Source organism: Phoenix dactylifera, chromosome 18 (assembly GCF_051530095.1).
Source record: "Phoenix dactylifera cultivar Ajwa chromosome 18, Ajwa_hap1_PhDact_Kaust_v1.1, whole genome shotgun sequence".
NCBI classification, from domain to species: Eukaryota; Viridiplantae; Streptophyta; class Magnoliopsida; order Arecales; family Arecaceae; genus Phoenix; species Phoenix dactylifera.
Genome location: NC_143207.1, coordinates 19,991,372 through 20,008,573, shown reverse-complemented (window position 1 = coordinate 20,008,573; position 17,202 = coordinate 19,991,372). Strand labels below are relative to the sequence as shown.

At 36.4% G+C, this 17,202-nt stretch overlaps 1 protein-coding gene across 5 annotated transcripts; it reads right to left on the bottom strand.

The window, feature by feature from the left end:
• Positions 1-227: 227 nt before the first annotated feature.
• On the bottom strand, positions 228-16,140 carry LOC103724112 (homeobox-DDT domain protein RLT3). Of its 5 annotated transcripts, none has more exons than XM_008815269.6 (19): positions 15,817-16,140; positions 13,870-13,972; positions 13,470-13,730; positions 13,148-13,378; positions 12,142-12,206; positions 11,387-11,626; positions 11,191-11,253; positions 10,719-10,935; positions 10,538-10,638; positions 9,371-9,457; positions 9,128-9,259; positions 8,141-8,281; positions 7,076-7,198; positions 6,510-6,965; positions 4,714-5,151; positions 3,982-4,602; positions 3,681-3,785; positions 3,330-3,555; positions 228-892 (listed from the first exon to the last, which is right to left on the bottom strand). In XM_008815269.6, the coding sequence occupies exons 2-19, from the start codon at positions 13,955-13,957 to the stop codon at positions 870-872; spliced, it is 3,618 nt and encodes a 1,205-aa protein (XP_008813491.4). In that variant the 5' UTR covers positions 13,958-13,972; positions 15,817-16,140; the 3' UTR covers positions 228-869. The 5 variants fall into 5 exon arrangements, with proteins under 5 accessions (XP_008813491.4, XP_088570542.2, XP_038987285.3 ...); XM_088714416.2 differs by having other exon boundaries at positions 13,870-14,029; positions 15,817-16,102; XM_039131357.3 differs by having other exon boundaries at positions 13,870-13,983; positions 15,817-16,102.
• Positions 16,141-17,202: the final 1,062 nt, after the last annotated feature.

The window sequence follows — 17,202 nt, the reverse complement described above, 5'->3', positions numbered from 1 at the left end:
AGCACCCAGCCTGGGATATCACTGATCGGAGTGGTAACCTTGTTCCAAAGCAACTTTTCAACCAATGCCCTCAATTTGCAAGCCACAAGCATGGCAAATAAAAGGCAAAAATCTACCTCTCGAAGAAAACACCATCTATTGTCCCACATAATCTAATTTTATGTCAGGACCCAAATCAGCCTGTCAATGAAATAATTGGATAAAACAGACCACCTGATGCCAAGGAATGAAAAAGACTCCATTATTATAACAGAATCATCAGAAATGCCATACAAATAGCAATGAATTTCTCCTAATAACATGAAAACAGGAATTATTTACTTCAACAAAAGATTGCTAAACAGCTCCCCTAATTACAAGCAATTGCTGTCATGACTTTTGAATCGTTTTGGTCAAAGTGCTGAATTGACATTAGAAGAGATATTTAAAACAAAAAAAAAAAACTGTAAGACATTCATATGGAGGAAATTATGAATATTAACATGACTGTGACATTCATTGCTGTGACAAACCTATACTTCAAAAATACAGGACTGCAAAACTTGTCAGGCCACGACGTTCATGTTTGGTAACTGATTCACTTTCAACAGTTGCTGATCCAGCTGAACTACCTTATCCTCAAAGGTGACATATGGATCGAAACTGCAGCCAAGTGAATTACAAACATTTGCTCAAGGACTGAGAAATCCATAGCAACAGCCTGATGGAGAATCTCTCTTATCATCAGTACGACCAAAATGTTCAAGAGAGATTATGTGGGCCATACATCTTCCAATCCTTTAAATGTCATCCCTCGTATTAGCTTGTACCCAAATGCTCTTGACTTCGACACAGATGCTAACAAAAAAATTAGCTTTATTGATTCCAAACTATCTCGTACAGGCCCCGCTTCCTGCAGCACAAAATTTTTGAATGTTGAGAAAATGATGAGGGAGAAGAATGCATCTAGGGGGCAAAAATATTCATCATAAGCTGATTGTATACAGCCAGGAATTAGGACAACTAACAGAGAAACCCATACACAATATCAGAATGTTCGATGAAATGCATCATCTTAAAGATAGTTGCTAACTTTTGTAAACAATTAGCGTATTGAAAGAGATGATAAACATTATCTTTTTCCGGCACTGAACAATCACAGATATGTCTGCTAGATAGGAAATTGTACCTCAAGAACATCAAAGGCCAATGAAAATGTTCAATTATTTCTACTCCAGAAGGAAAATTATTTTCCGAAACTCCCAAGATCAATATAGTTCTTCAACTAGTTTCGGCATCTCATACTTACAATTAAATAAAACTAGTTTCTGCAAACTAGCTTCTGCAATATAGTTTCTGAAACTCCCAAGATTAATATAGCTCTTTAAACTAGTTTCTGTGTCTCATGCTTGGAATCAAAACAAACTACTGAATACTGATCATATAGTTATAACCTTGCAAAATCTTCCTAGGCAACTCATAGTATAAGCATATAGCGGGATCAATGCCAAGCTTAAAAAAATTATGTTGAGTAGAATTATTATAACTTTGCAATATGTTCTCAACAGTTATGGTGTTCCATTTGTTATTTCATGGGTAGTATAAATATCTAATCAGAGAGCACCAAGTACAGCAAGACATCCTTCCTCAGTGCAAAATAACAAAGAAAATAAAATAAGAAAGAGCTCAATCACTGTATGAGTCACAAACTCAAATGTGCGACTCCCATCTCAAACTGTACTTTTGGTTGATGCACTGCAATAGCGAAGGCACACCATCTCAAGCACATTTTATTCGCCATGTCCTCTCTTGGTACTAGTACTACATACCTCATGAATTCCATCCCCAGTTTTAATCCTCTCCAATATACTGGCATTCACTCCATTCATCATATTATGCTAAAGTGCCCTTTCAACTGCCCAATTCTTCTATTTTTAACACATTGTCTGCTTCATATCATATACACTTCTCTTTATTTCCTATAATTTTCAACTATCACATAACATCATCAAGAGAATGCTCTCCACTTTATTCACCCCGTTTTAATGCTATTTCTGCTACTTTCATCTATCGCTTTATCAATGTCTAACAGAATGAAGATTGGTATCTGAACACTTCAACGCATTTCATCAACAATTCAATCGGCAAATTGGGTTTGGTCTGACTAAATTAATAACCTCTAACCTCTAAACTTTCTTCCATATAAACAATTTCATAAGTAATATCCACCTCATCTTAATCCTATCAAACAGCACTAGGGAAATGTAGCATGCAGGTCAATTACCTCATCAATTAGCTTCCCATTTGATCAGTTTAATCTAATTTTCTATGGTTCCATTTGCAATAACATCTTTTTCTCTTTAAATTTTACATCCTACTTCATCCAGAAAGACCATAAATTCTTGTATTTGTTGATTCTTTTAAGACATACTTGGGAACAATCCGCCAGATCTGGCAGGATCGGTAAGGGAAGAGAGCGATGGAGCGGAAGAGGAGGAGCCAGAGAAGAGAGGAATCACGAGAGTCGCGGGCTGATCCTTGTAAGATTAAAAAACAAATAACGCAAAAAAAAAACTCTCGGTGGGGATCAGGTCCCATGACCCCTTGTCCTCTCCCTTCCCGCTCCCATTGCCTTCCTCTCTCCCCTGCTCTGGCACTCTCTTTCCCTCCTGATCATAACCAAAAGCATGGCATAGACATATTAGTGCATAAACACTGCAAACACACTAAGAGCCTAAATTTGGGGATACAACCAGTTTTGGTTGCATGTCTAGATGCCGCAAAAGGGCTTCAGATTGCCTGCACCTAATGCCGTAGCAGACAACCAAACATCTAAATTTGTTCCCTGCAGCTGGGATGCAGCATCTGTGGCACAGATGAAGGCAACCAAACAGCCCCAAAGTTGAAAGATGTGGTCTAAAGTAATACTATGGCAAATACCCCACGGAGGGAAAACTGACTCCAGAATTGTTATGAATGGTTAATAAACTAAAAGTTACAAAACTAGTTAATTAGCCATAGGCAACAAATGCATTAAGGCAGTTACTCATCCATGGTAAAACTATAGAAGACTTAACCACAACAACTGCTTCAGAAGAGGAATTGATGCAACAAAAGAATAAGGCACTAAAGAAATTGATAAAAAATACTAATTGAAAGCAAATCAAAGTGATACATTTCCATGCAACTAATAGAATGATTTCCAGATTGTGAAAAGCAAGCCATATATCAAAAGATATATCTAAAATGATAAACAATAAATCATATCTACGAAATAAGCATCACACAAGATCATGATGATTTTGTAAGAAAAGGTTACAAATCTAAATCATAGTAGGATGTTATCATACGTCGTAACTGCGACATGCTTGTTAATCTTCTTTTAGATTGAACTCTTTCCAGATAAGGAGCAATCAGAGAATCCAATTTGACCATCCAAAGTGCAACTGCAGATGTTGTTTGCGGCATGGTCTGGAAATATACAATGATATCATCTAAAGCCATATTAGAACCAAAAGAAGAAGCACATTCATACAACCACTCCTCATTGATGGCACCAACAAAATCAACAAGAACCTGCCATGGATGTTTTCGAGAAAAGAACCAAAAGAAAGAAAGTGTATGTCAGAAACCTTACATAACTACAACTTCAGTAATAAAAGATTGAAAATGACAGTAATTCGTATTTTTTGAAACCAAACCTGCAAAAGCTCTGGCATAGATGATGTGCGTCGCAGCCGCTTGACCCAAAGCTTGTGTGCTGAACTTGTCCATGTATTAGCTAATGCTGCATCAGGCATATTCATCTGTAGAAAAACAGCGAACAGAGATTTCATCAACTAGAGCACTTAAGCTATTACTGCTTACGCTGCAACCATAATCAAAATCGCATGTAATTTCTTTTGAATCCTTGCAAACTACAATTGAAAATCAGAACAAGTTCATACTTGTATGAGACAAACAAGGGGGTAAATAAAGACTATAAGTCAGGTTAAGGTTCACCTCGATTGCATGAATTGCCGCTTTGAGTGCTTGCAACTGGGAAGGCAGAACCTTATGATTTGGACACCCGCTGGTGTCCTCTACTTCCCTACATGTTGCAACGTGGATGGCATATCTTTCTTCAAGATCAAAATCTATCTCAAAGGTAGCATGACATATTTTACAATGTTTTTCATCTCTCCAGTACAAATCATGGCAACTCTCACAGCGTGCTAAAGATTCCATATATGACCTTTTACTGTACTTTACAGCATTAAGACTGGAATAGAAAGAACTCCATATCCATTTGTCAAATGCCTGCAGACGTTCCCATTTTTGCTTCTTATCTTCAGCACCCCTCCCCACTTCAAGAACTATGGCGCCAGATGCAGCCAATAGATTTTCTGTGGATTCTGTAGGAATCGTAACATTGTCTATATCTGAAATAGGTGAAGATCCATCTCCACTATTCGTGTCTAAGTCAGATGGATCAGATCTTCTGGTTTGCCTGATTCTAATTTCATCAGTCATATACTCATCCATTGCTTGACAGAGAAATGTTTCCCTCTTCTCCAAAGACGCACAAAGGCGAGCCTCCCGTGTGCCTCTACCATCTAAAACAGAGCGCAGTGTATGCAGAGCCTACATTGCAGTTAAAGACAGCAATATTCTTCCAGGTTAGCTTAGAGAAAATAAGTTATAAGAAAATCAATGGATTTCCTTAATTGACATGTAAAGGAGATTATGAACAACCTGTGATGTATCGATCACCTCCCAATGACCATCTTCAGAAGACTCAAAATAGACCCTTCGATGGCCTGGATCATCTGCAGTACAAGGGCCAAGAAAAAGCCAATAGCTATTGTACCTACGATCAGATCCTAAATATATGGACTGTAATGGATGCACAACTTGACCAGGTTCTCCCATAGGCTCAGAGTTCTTTGTTCTGGAGACCGATGGGTGATATTCATTTGCATTGACAGAGGATTGCTTAGTTGTCTTTAAGAAGGTAGCAGAAAAATCAGTTGGACAAGAAACTGGTAAAGAGTGTGTTTCTTCTACATTATGGGCAGGTCCCTCCCATGATGCTTGGGATAGTAGATGATTATTTGTCGATGATTTCTTTATTTTTGCACCTGATCCATGAGATTGTGTGCTGGGAATGACTGATATGACTCTTATTGGTTCCTGCATAGAAAGAGTAACATAATGGCTGTAAAAAATTTTACAAGTTCTAGGGAAGTTGAGCCAAGATTTTTCTGACTGTTAAACAAAAGGGTTTGCCAACTTAAATTCATCGGATCACAGAATTCTCTTTATCTGGTGTAATCTAACTTTTATTTCCCAGGTTAAGAAAACAGAGCACGTTGGGTCAAGAATTATGAGCCGCCTAAAAGGACGATGTTCAGGCTTAAGCAATAGAATAATGCAACTAGGAACAACTCTCTTTATAGAGCAAGAAAGGCATTATTAAAATATCTTTTTACAGGGTCAACTTGTTACATGATACAGTTAATGTTGATAATTATTGGCATTAATGTTCAGATTCCTTTATCAATACAAGAAATGTTCACAATCATTATCTAGCCTTTCCCAACTGTTTGGGTTAAGCTAGTAGAAGAAATTTTGAGAAGGAAAAATTCATGCAATAGAAACAACAAAATATGATGCATTTGTTCAATAACATAGCGCATCAAAAAATGGTGGCACAATAACATAAAAGGTAAATAAATGAAGGTTAGACAGGAAATAGGGACAATGAACAGAGAGGAGATAAATATTGGAGAAAAAACAAATATAGAGTGAAAATTGGGGTAAGCTGCAATTCATTAGTTCAGAAAAGAGAGGGTAGAATGGTTGAAATTGTAGATAAAAAAACAAAAGGCTGGCATATGTTTAGCCAAAAAAATAGCAACTCCAGAATGTACAAAAGGTCTTGTCAAAACATTCTCAAAAAAAGAGGAAATATACAGACATATTCAGTGGAGATAGTTACAGAGTTAAAATATATATCCCTCAAAAATCCCTACTTGAATATTTACCCTTCAGAGGTAAAGAAGAATATACACACCCTTACAAGTCTAAAATTTGCATATTATGTTGCATTTTATTACATCATTTTCAATATAAGTTTAGCTTGGTGAAAAATAAACCTAAATTATCCATTGACTATTTTTCCCCTATTTATATATGATTCTTAGCATGTCAAAAATTTCATGACAGCTTCTACTTCTTAGCAGTAAATAAGCAACTAAGCAAACTAAGTGGAAGGATATCTATATGTGCGTGTGTAGTGTGTGAAACTTGGCATATTTTCAGAGGAGCATATATGCAAGTTCCAAATTGTTGGAGGAATACATGTAGTTTTCGTTTTTTAGGGGTAACTAAACAAATAAGCACTTTTTAAAGATAAATATGGAAAAAAACCTAAACATCCTCAGTAAAAAAAAACAGAAGATAAAAGAAAAATAGATAATCAATATTTTATAATAAACATGAAATACAAAAATAGGAAAGGTTAGATAGGTCAGCTAACTTCTGATTACCTCAGGTCTTACAATAGAACCAGCACCAACAAGATCAACAAGAGCTGCCAAAGCATTCAACTTCTCTTCAATGCTTAAATCTGAGTATTCACCCTCCATCAATCCAAGAACCCATGCTTCCCCTGAATAACTTTCATCAATTTCAGTGCATTTAGCTACCTCTTGGCCTGTTTTCTTTCGCCGAGCCTTGTACTTAACGATCCACCTTTCATGTATAGCAGAATTAATCTCCTCAGAATCATCATTGCTGGAGCTAGCATCCACAGAGTCATCATCTACACTTCCTGAATCCTCGGTATCCGATAGAAGGTCTTCTTTTCCTTTAACATGAGGATCCACACGAAGACGATATGCTGAAGGCCCAATTTTCTCAAACAATGTGATATCACTGGAAAGAGTTGAGCTTATCAACTGTTCTAGATCTTCTTTTGTGTTGGGGAGGTCAAGGTCAACAATCTGAAGAATAACAAATAAAGGCCATATGAATACATTAAAAACTTGCATGCTCAGATATCGCGCAGATTTGATTTTTTCAAGGATGCATCATAGACTTTTTTTGATTATACCTGAGAAGCTCTTGCCAGCTCAGAAACTTTTAAACCACCAGTTCCTTGCTTAGATAACAATGTAAATAGTTCTCCTTTCAGTGTACGGGGACATAGGCCATATTTAGCCATTCGGTTCCTCTCCTGCAATATGAACATATAAGAGATGAAAAATGAGGCATTTTCTTTTAATTCATGACTATTTTAGCCCAGCACAAAACTGCACTTCTTAACCTGAACTTGATGAGGCATAAAATTTATAGTAACACTAAGAATGACAACATAAATAAGATAAAGAGGTTAGATACATTATAAAGGACCAGCAAGTAGACAACAACAATATATTGAATGATAACATATGATCTGGAGCTCAGAAGTAGATATTATAATGTAAGTAATCTAAAAGCCCACTTAAGATTTACACAGCGCTATCCCACATTGTACAATGGAAACAATTTTAAAATAGCTCGGTAGCCTGCCGAACATGACCAATCATCCATGAAGAAATCAACAGGTACTTAACAATGGTAATGTTGAATTGTTTCCACAACCTAATCAAATGACAATTTGTTTGTCTTGCAGACACATGGAAATTACTCTCTTGCTTTGACATTTGTAAGATCTCACACTAACAAAGGAATGACAAGCATGCATAACAAATCAAGCAGCACTGTCAGACTGCTGCTATAGAAACGCGATAGTATTAGATACCTCAGCCCACAAAAAAAAAAAAAAATCAACAATAAGAAAATATGCGGTCATATTAAGTACTAATAACAACAACAACAATAGTAATTCATATAAAGGTTTCAAAAGCCAGCCCATGCTGATCTGTGCCAACCAGCATAGATCATGTTAGGAACAGTACCAGCACATAATACAGTTGGCACAGTATTAATTTTTTAAAGTATTCTTGATTAAAACAAGTCATTAAATCCTTTTTAAATTTTTTGTTTCGGCACTGCACAACACCTATGCTGGCACAGATATGTGGGCCAATGCTGGCACATGGCACAACCACCGGCATCAGCACTTAAACCTTTGCCTTATACCCACCCATCATGCTAAAGAGTCATTTTTTAATACCTTGCTAAAAATTTGTCTCTTTGCTGTATTCTGCTTAGAACCATAACCTGCCGCAACCAACACTTGTCGCAGTATTTCAGTCCATGTAAGAGAATTGAGAGATCTACTCCAGAAATTCACATCAAGTTCCTGTTCTCTTACCTGCATGAGAAACAAATTCCAAACCAAAATGTACATGAGAGTTTAACTAGAGAAAAAAGCACAAGAATGGAGGGTTTGGTAAGTTATGAAATGAGGAGTCATAATGAAGAAGAATAAAGCACCGAGTTAGTGTTCAAAATTGGATGTTTTCCAATCATCAGAGCATACTGCCCAAAAAATCATAAAATCTAAGTCACATAACACAAGATTTATTGGTATTACTCTAACAGTGTAATAAGAGATATAGTGAAAGCAACAAATTTCAACCTATTTTCTGATTAAACAGCATCTAAATGCGGAACAACTCAAAAATTCTTCATGCTTCTTTTAGTAAGAACCAGAAAGAAGAAATATGCTAGCCCAAATATACAAAACCTAGACCTAACTTTGAGCCACGTTCACCTTCATAAAAAGTATCTCTAAGAAACGAAACACCTTCACCTGATATAGGTCAAGAAAGTTCCTCAATATTTTCCTTCTGAATTACTTACACATGAAACAAAGAAATCTATAGCTTGATCTACCAAATAACTATGAAAAAATTGGATGTCCAGAAATATCAAAAAAATAATTGATGGGTCCAGACTCCAGACACATAGCTCAGCTAACAACGATATATCTCAATTTTATGTTTCATCGACATGGGCAACAAAGAAGAATAACAGTGATACATACATTTCCATGCACTTGTTAATAACTTGGGATTGCAAGAGATCAAATTCATAACATGCCAAGGGAAAAAGGAAAAGCCAATCAGTAATTAAAAAAAAAACTTCTGGCTGGTTTTACAATATGAGAAATAACAAGAAGAAATTATGAAGCATTCACTCAGTATCGTAAACTTACAAAGTTCAGAAACCCCAGAAATTTGCAGTCCTTGAAAGCTCGGCGGATGAATCCGGCAGTTATCTCCTTCTCCACATCTAACAGAAGCAGCTTGAGAAGAGCCACATGAATTTTTCCTAATAACAAGGAGTCCTGGAATTCATATATGAAAAGTAACAGTTCAATATCAATATGCAAAAATGGTGCATAAGAGTAAGTTCTTAAAAATATTTAATTTAGATTTAGCCTTCAAAAGGCTTTTACCTTGTCATGGAATGCCTGAGCAAGCTCATCTAGGGTAAAGGGGCATACTTCAATTGTTACAGAATGAGTATACAAGAAACGCAAAACCTGCTTAAGAAACAACGCATCAGAAAGACATTTCGAGGGTAAAATAATATGGCAACTTCCAAGGACAAAGGTAAGATCTATCCCAACACCATTCTACTATTGGCAGCAAAGTATGTTGTAAGTAAGGTCTACCTCAAAGCTTCTACTTGAAAAGGTAATGGGGAAGAAAGCATACCAAGCCAGGCTTGGTTAACATATACTGAGAGAGAAGGGGAGGACTGAGCCAAAATATAAAATATATTCTCTTCATGGATGCTGTTACAATGCAATTAGTTCTATTTGTGCCGATCATGATTGCAGGGCCGAAAGAAGAGCAAATATCTGTTGCAAGTTTTTTATTTATGGTTCCCAGGTGGGTGCATGCCTAAGCACCTAATCCACATCCATTCACTATTTTAGATTTTCTTCTTGTTGATCCATAGCCAAGTGTCATAAGCTAAACTGAATGGTCTCAGTAACCAACATATTTCTAGAAGCAGACACAAGAGGCAGCAAAATACCTAACCATGTTTCTGTTATCTTACATAAAAGTATAGAATTATGAAAATATTCATTATACAGAGCAAAAGATTAAACACTGACTGCATCATTTTTCTGAATCATCATCTAAACTTATTATTTAGTAGGAAAAATTTGATATTATCGAGAACAGGAGGGTAATAGCTGATTATGAATGAAATTAAACATCATCCTTAAAATGAAGAAAAAGCAAACATGATAATGAGTCACAAGAGATCTAGCAAATTAACAGTGAGAAATATATTTGCACCGACAGCATACACATGTATCTATTTGACTAGTTTTAATATGTGTACTAATAGCCCTCATTCAGGAGGTTTCATAGCTATGAAACTAATGATTATGTGGTAAAAGCTACAGCGGGATGTTGAAGGGGAGCTGCAATTGGAATTGTTGTATATCTAGAAAAGCTGAGGTAAAAAGTGAAGATGGCTCAAATTTATTTCCAGTTATACTAGCACGGTTAACAGAGAAATTCCTCATGGCATATAGTGAAAGTCATATGAATTTCAGCGCCAGGCAGAAGATGCAATTAACAAGGGAAAAGAGAAGTCTCCTAACCTTGAACAGTTTTTTAACGAGTTCTGGTGAAGAATCCCAAGGTCTTATGCAGAATGGCAGCTTCATTTTCACACTTTGTGGAGGAAACCTGGTCAGCAAGTCTTTGAAAAAAAAAGAATATTAATTGTGGTATGTCTGACAAGATAAACAGATCCCTACAGAATCTGGGGAGCAAAGAAACCTTTGCAAAGCGGACACCCATGTCTTCCACTTGAAGCAAGATGGGCAGAACATCTCAATGGATTTGGTCCAGCCTGTAACTCCCTGAGTTCCAGCTCCTCATCATCAACTAATACTGTCAGCGCATTTGATTGTTCCAAAGATTTTGGTTCGTCAAGTGAAAGCTTGCATTCTGTTGGATGAGGTTTCTTCTGATCTACATTCTTGCCACATAGTACCTGAGTATTGTGCAAAAAAATTGAAGAACAGAATGCATAATATTTTGTCTTGATGTAGATTTGCATATTGATTACACATCTTTAAGTTACTTTACCAAAAAAATTGTGACTGCATGCAAAAATTTCAATGATCTCTAGCCGATTTACAGGCTAGAGACTATCTTTCAGCTGCACACCAGCTAATTTCCATCAGCTGCTTGACTTTCATTATTACTTTAATATTCGTATTACAGAGAACATTCAAGGCAACAGTACCTTTCTTTTCCTTATGGGAAGCTTTCTCTTCTCCTTTATCTTTTTCCATGATGTATTTTGTCTCTGCATGATAAAAAGTTATAAGAGAAAACTCTCTACCTAAGGTCTTAGAATGGGCTAAATCTACAAGGACAACAATGAATCCCTTAAAGCATGAGAAAAAAGACAAAGTTAAAGAATAAAATATTTACTGAACCTGTCCCCTTTGCTGCATTCTTTTTGAAACCTGACACATCACTTTTTTAAAAGAAGCATTAGATTTGAACAGCATCCAGGCTGCACTTCCATTCACAAAATCAATACCAGTTGGAAACTTTCCACTTCCTGAATTTGTTGCACGCCATACTGTCATCAAACCTTTTCCCAGACCACACTTCTTTTCAGGAACATTTCTTTCATGGGAAGTTATGGGGTCCACCAAAGGAAACTCCAAGACCTAGAAATGAATATATTTGATGAAAGAAAATAAAAGAAAGCCACAAGTTAGATTACATTTCAAATCTTGAAAGAAAAGATGAGCACATTCTGGTTTTAACAGACATCTGGTAAACATCATAAGGTGGTCATCCCTTCCTCGTCATTGATGTGATGATGAAAAATAATACCAACCAAGCCTTAACCCACCAAGATAATGTGAACCATGGAGCACAATTACAAATTTAGATAATAGATATCTAACTAAAAGAAAACTCTTAAAAAAATGATATTGAACATATTCAAAATTAACTGCTATCAAGACAGACTGCACAATACAATGTAAAGGAAGTATACTGTCATCAAAAAAAATAATATAACTAATAAGAAGAGAAGAAAGTACAAGCCAAGAATGCTTTTAAGAAAATCTGTTTCGCACATTACAACTTATCTCATCTATTATGTATAGACTAAAATTTGCAACTTTGAAAGGGAAACTGAGCTACTTATCAAATCATTTGAAAATAGTTCAGGTACCTTTCTCTTTTTGAGGCTTCTTTGGCTATTGTAACAAGACTGAAGGTTTTGCCCCTTTTCTGAACCTGCCCACATGCAAAAAAAGCATTAAACCATATAAAGTTAGAAACACAAAAATGGAACTACAACTAAAAATAAGTAAAAAAATCTTGACTAAATGGTTTGTAGTTTATACTGAATTATCCTGCTAGTTAACATATAAGTATACAGTAACATGATGCAATACATACACTTTACAGAAGCAAGCAACAGAAACACTCTCCGAAATAAATATAAAAATCATAAAAGATGCTTACAATTGAATGATTGAGAGCATATCGACTTTTATCTGTGCCTCCTAGACATAAACCTTACAGATAAGTTTTCTTTTGTTAAAGTAGTCAAACCTCAATATTATATAGAATATTTAACAACAAGTAAATGAGCAAATTGATGGCAATAATTGCACAGACAAGGGATCAAACATGAGAAATAGATTTTAGACATGTCAGTTTGTGAAAATTAGATGCCTAGATGATGGAAGACTAAGATATGATGATAGAATAATTTGTTTTTTATTTTATCTTAGTCCTGATAAGAATAAAAGACTCAAGGTTCTGCCTCCTGGGAGGAAGTGCTATGCTACCGCACCACATCCTAACAGAAAACGAAAGTTGGAAAAGTCTAATATTTCTTACAAATAGACACCATCAAGAGATGAAATCTGATCCAGATCTTTTCCAAGTTTATATATACTAATTCAAGGATTATAAAACAATTTCATGCCATACTAAAAGATAAGTATCCTTTAGACATTGAAATTTTAAAAATTCTGTTATAGCAGATGACAACAGATCGCTGTGCTTAAAGTCTTCCTTTAATGTAGTCACTTCATGTTCAACTTACCACCATCTTGGAAAAAGGACCACTATTAACAGTATCATTCCATAAAGGGAAAAAACGGGAAAAAAAAGTGACTCAGTTAACAAATCCATTTTCTGGGCTCAATATGCAGAGAAAGACATACCTGTACGATAGCTGAAAGCATTTCCAGGAGGAGGATCAAACTCTACTCCAAGGGGAGGACCATCTTTGCGAAATACTTTTTTCAAAATATAGTCCTGGGAAAATAAAACTTGTAAGCGAACAAGATGTTTCTTTTCTGCACAATGCATTCTCCCAGCAACAGAGTTCTTCATATGTTGTCCTGAAATCTTGTGACTGTCTTTATGTCTCACAAGCTGGTTGCTAGAATGTCCTGCGCAGCATTTCTTCTTTAAAAAGGTTGATTCTGGATTCCATAGCTCATAAGATATCAACAAAGTGTGGCCCTTTTTTTTCTCCCTTACCTGATATATTTGCCCTATGCATTATTGGTGCTGAGTGTCTGTCTTTCTGGCTGACATGCCTACCATCAGCAAAAAATACATTGTCATTTGATTGATCTGATTCTGGTTCCACAGATTCAATGGATTTCAATTTACTCAGAGCTTCATTCTCCTTTTTCTCTTTCCTTCTCCTCTCAACAAACCATGTACGGATCTGGTTATATGTCAAATTAAGGGATATAGCATACTCTTCCATTGCCTTTTGCTTTGGATATTTCTCATCTGCATTCAAGAGCAAGAGGACACACAATAAGAATGCAATTAGACATAAGATCCTTGTCGATATTTAAATAAATGAGCAGTCATTTAGAAAAGAGATAATAGAAACAAGCAAAGCACACTCAAACTAGCAAATTGATACCTGAGTACAATTTTTCCAGTGATTGAAGTTGGGCTTGTGTCTTCTTTGTCCCATTGTCTTTCTTTGCATTGTTATCATCATTGCCCATCAACCCAGCAGAAGTCTAGAGAAAATCTTCCACACCAGAAGTTAGAACACAGAAATGGTGACATATGGAGAACTGTTCCAAACAAACAGATACTGCATCTCATGTACAAAGTTATTTCCAAACAAATAAGGTCAAAATAATGTATAAATCAAAAGCAACTGAAAATTGTTCAACAGATGCTGCAGCCTATAAGAAGAGCGTACATTTTACACAGCAAAATTAATCACACAAATGGTGTATAAATGAACCCAAGAAATTCAAAGAGCAACAAGGCAATTAAACAGGTGATTTCTAAACAAAGTTCAGCCATAAAAATTAACTTTACAAAATCATAAATAACATTTTAGAGCTAGTGAAAAAGCATGAGCCAAAATCAATGTGGAAAACAAATTCATAAATAAATTCAATTCCTTCATAGAATCTCAGATCATCAGCATAAGGTCACTATAGAACTTGGGCAGCATCAAGAAATTTTCAAATAAATCTGACTAACAGCTTTCTGCACCAATGCTCCACAAAATTCTTTGTCTAGTCAATCGCATGATAAACCAGCAATATCCTCTCAATAAATTGACCGCCAGATGACAATCAGACAAATTATTTAGACAACCAACCTGGACACCATAATTAGCAAAAAGACTTTGAACAGCTTTATAGTGGCTATCTCCCTGGATATATGGCACATCAAAACACAGAACCAAACAATAATAACAGAAATGGCATCAACAATAGAAAGATCGTTATACAGCAGTAACCATTTCTCACTTCAAATGGAAAATAAAGACTAATATAACTTAAAAGAACATTATCCGACCAGGGAAGAATACAGAATCATATCAAACTTCAGATCAGCTAGTCAACAAGCCATAACCAAATAACTATTACCACTGCCAACATCCAAAATGCAATCATAAATCCAACTCAGCACAAAGTTTCATTGTTGAAGTATCGGAAAAAAAGAAACACTGAACCAAATCCCACACTCAAAAAGATAGTAAAACAGAAAACCAATATTCGAAACCTCAGATTTATCGCTGAAACCCCATATTTCCATTAAACCCCCAAATTAAAAGAAATCACAGTGCAACTTATCTTGTCCATCTCCTTAAAACCAGACCTGCACACCGATAATTATAGCCCAGCAAGATTCTCCTGCGAGCTGGGCAGGGGCATGATTGTAGTCTGCTCTTCCATTCTATGCTAGGGCTTGGCATGCTTAGCATGTAGTGGCATGGCATCATTCCAAGTATCGGCATGCAGCCGAGACATCTCAGTGCCACAATCCAGTAAGGCACTGGCATGGTAAATATCGTGCCATGCCATGCCAACCAGCACTTGAGTCCACACTATGAGCTACTTCGGAGTAACAACTTCCGGAGCTTTTCATGAATATGCCGACATAAAATAAGAAAAAAAAAAGTTCAAGGGTGTTAAACAGTATCAGTCACATCTCTCTGCAAATTGGAATCAGGAAACTAAGATCACTTAGAAGAACGCTCTCGGACAAAGAATAATACAAAAATCTTATCCAAATTCCAATCAACTAGTCCTAAAAACCACCACCAAATAAAATTTACCACTGGTACCCGGAGCGCCAACACGAAATTAATCATTTGCAACCTTCTACGAAACTGGCAGCCAAATGCCACAGCCAAGAAATTAGTAAAACAGATGATTCATTTATCCGCAAAACAGCAAATCGCCGATCGAGAGAACTGGCAGAGTGAGCTACGAGCAAACCAACGTCCAAAAGAACTCCTTATCCACCTAATTCTTGGATTAAAGCCCCGCACTACCCACTAACAAAACCATCAAAAAGAAAAGCAGTGGTCATATAGGATCAAGATAAAGAAATGCACCTGGAGAAATTCACTGCCCGGATTAAGTTGAAAACAAGAGGTCTCGGAGCTCCCCCAATATCACGGAGCTCTCCAATGGCAACGTGCGCATTTCTAAAGCCACTCCCCGAGGGGATTCTAGCTGGGTTTAGGGTTTCTTGAAGGGATTTCGGGGAAAAGACGAAGGGAACCACATCCATTACCCACGAGGCCACATCGAAATGAAAAGGGCTTCGCACCCGCTCGCGCTATCTGTCTCTCTCCTCCTCCCTCTTTTCCCGACCCCAAAACCCTACCACTCGCCTACGGGCAATGGCTTAAACCCAGCGAAATATCTACTGCGTTGGGAAACAGATGCCCCGGGGTTCGTGGGGATACTACGGAATGGCCCCTCCTCGTTGAATTCGGAAAAGCCGTTCGATCAGGTGGGCTTGGCGATTGGACGGTCGATATGGGTCGCCCTTGGGAGACTTCCGTCCGCTCAATGGGTCGAAAAAGAGTGCTGCGAGTCGAGTCGGGTTAGCCGAAACCCGATCAGACCGGACGGCTCGTGATATGCGTGGGTTCGGCCTTCTCAAGATGATCGTTTGATTTCGCAAATGCCGCCGCTATTTGACCATTTTTCTATTTTAATAGGCACCGTACAACAAGGAAAAACTGCTCTTATTAGGCTTTTGCACCGTTTTTTAAATAAAAATAGTACTTATCAAATTTCATTTTTTAACTTTCATATATGTAGAAAGAGAGAGAGAGAGAGAGAGAGAGTGTATATATATTATGCTAAAGTATATTCAAATGTATATAGGTCTAGAGAAGGTTAATTGTTAACACTTTTACCTCCGAATATGAAGAGATTGTGAACCTATGATCTTCAGACTGTAATGAAGCAATCTTATCGTTGCACTAAGATTCAATTTCATTGAAATTAATAATGCACTTCTCGAAATGAAAATTGATACCATTGGTCATGAACCATGGTATATAAAATACCCAAAGACTAAAAATTATTTATTTTAGAAATTTTTTGTTTTTTTATCGATCGAGCACAAAAGAATTGTAGCATAATTAGCGAGCTAAAGTATGTTATACATTTGAATTTATATATATAAATCGTTGATCTTAATCTAGATACTAATATAATATATATATATAATTTTAACTTATTTGGATACTTCTAGATTATAGATCAAATGAAGACATGGCATTATACCGTTAAAACTATTTATCTTCGTTGATTCAATGGATAGATAAATCATATTTGAGTTGTTGGTTTTTATTTCAAAAATTCATCTCCAAAACTATCTCTAATAGAAGTTTCAGAGATTAGGAGCTTTAATGGCAGCGTGTGCATTCTTAAAGCCACTTGATGAGAGGATTCTAGCTTGGCTCGGAGTTTATTGAAGGGAT

What these genes read in the sequence shown, in the direction of transcription:
- LOC103724112 (XM_008815269.6), bottom strand. Translation starts at nt 13,957, where the DNA reads ATGGGCAATGATGATAACAATGCAAAGAAAGACAATGGGACAAAGAAG. An exon ending in TGCTTTCAGCTATCGTACAG is followed by an intron (nt 12,207 to 13,147) that starts GTATGTCTTTCT and finishes GCATGTGGGCAG; the next exon opens with GTTCAGAAAAGGGGCAAAAC. An exon ending in TTCTGGGGTTTCTGAACTTT is followed by an intron (nt 8,282 to 9,127) that starts GTAAGTTTACGA and finishes TTTCTCATGCAG; the next exon opens with GTAAGAGAACAGGAACTTGA.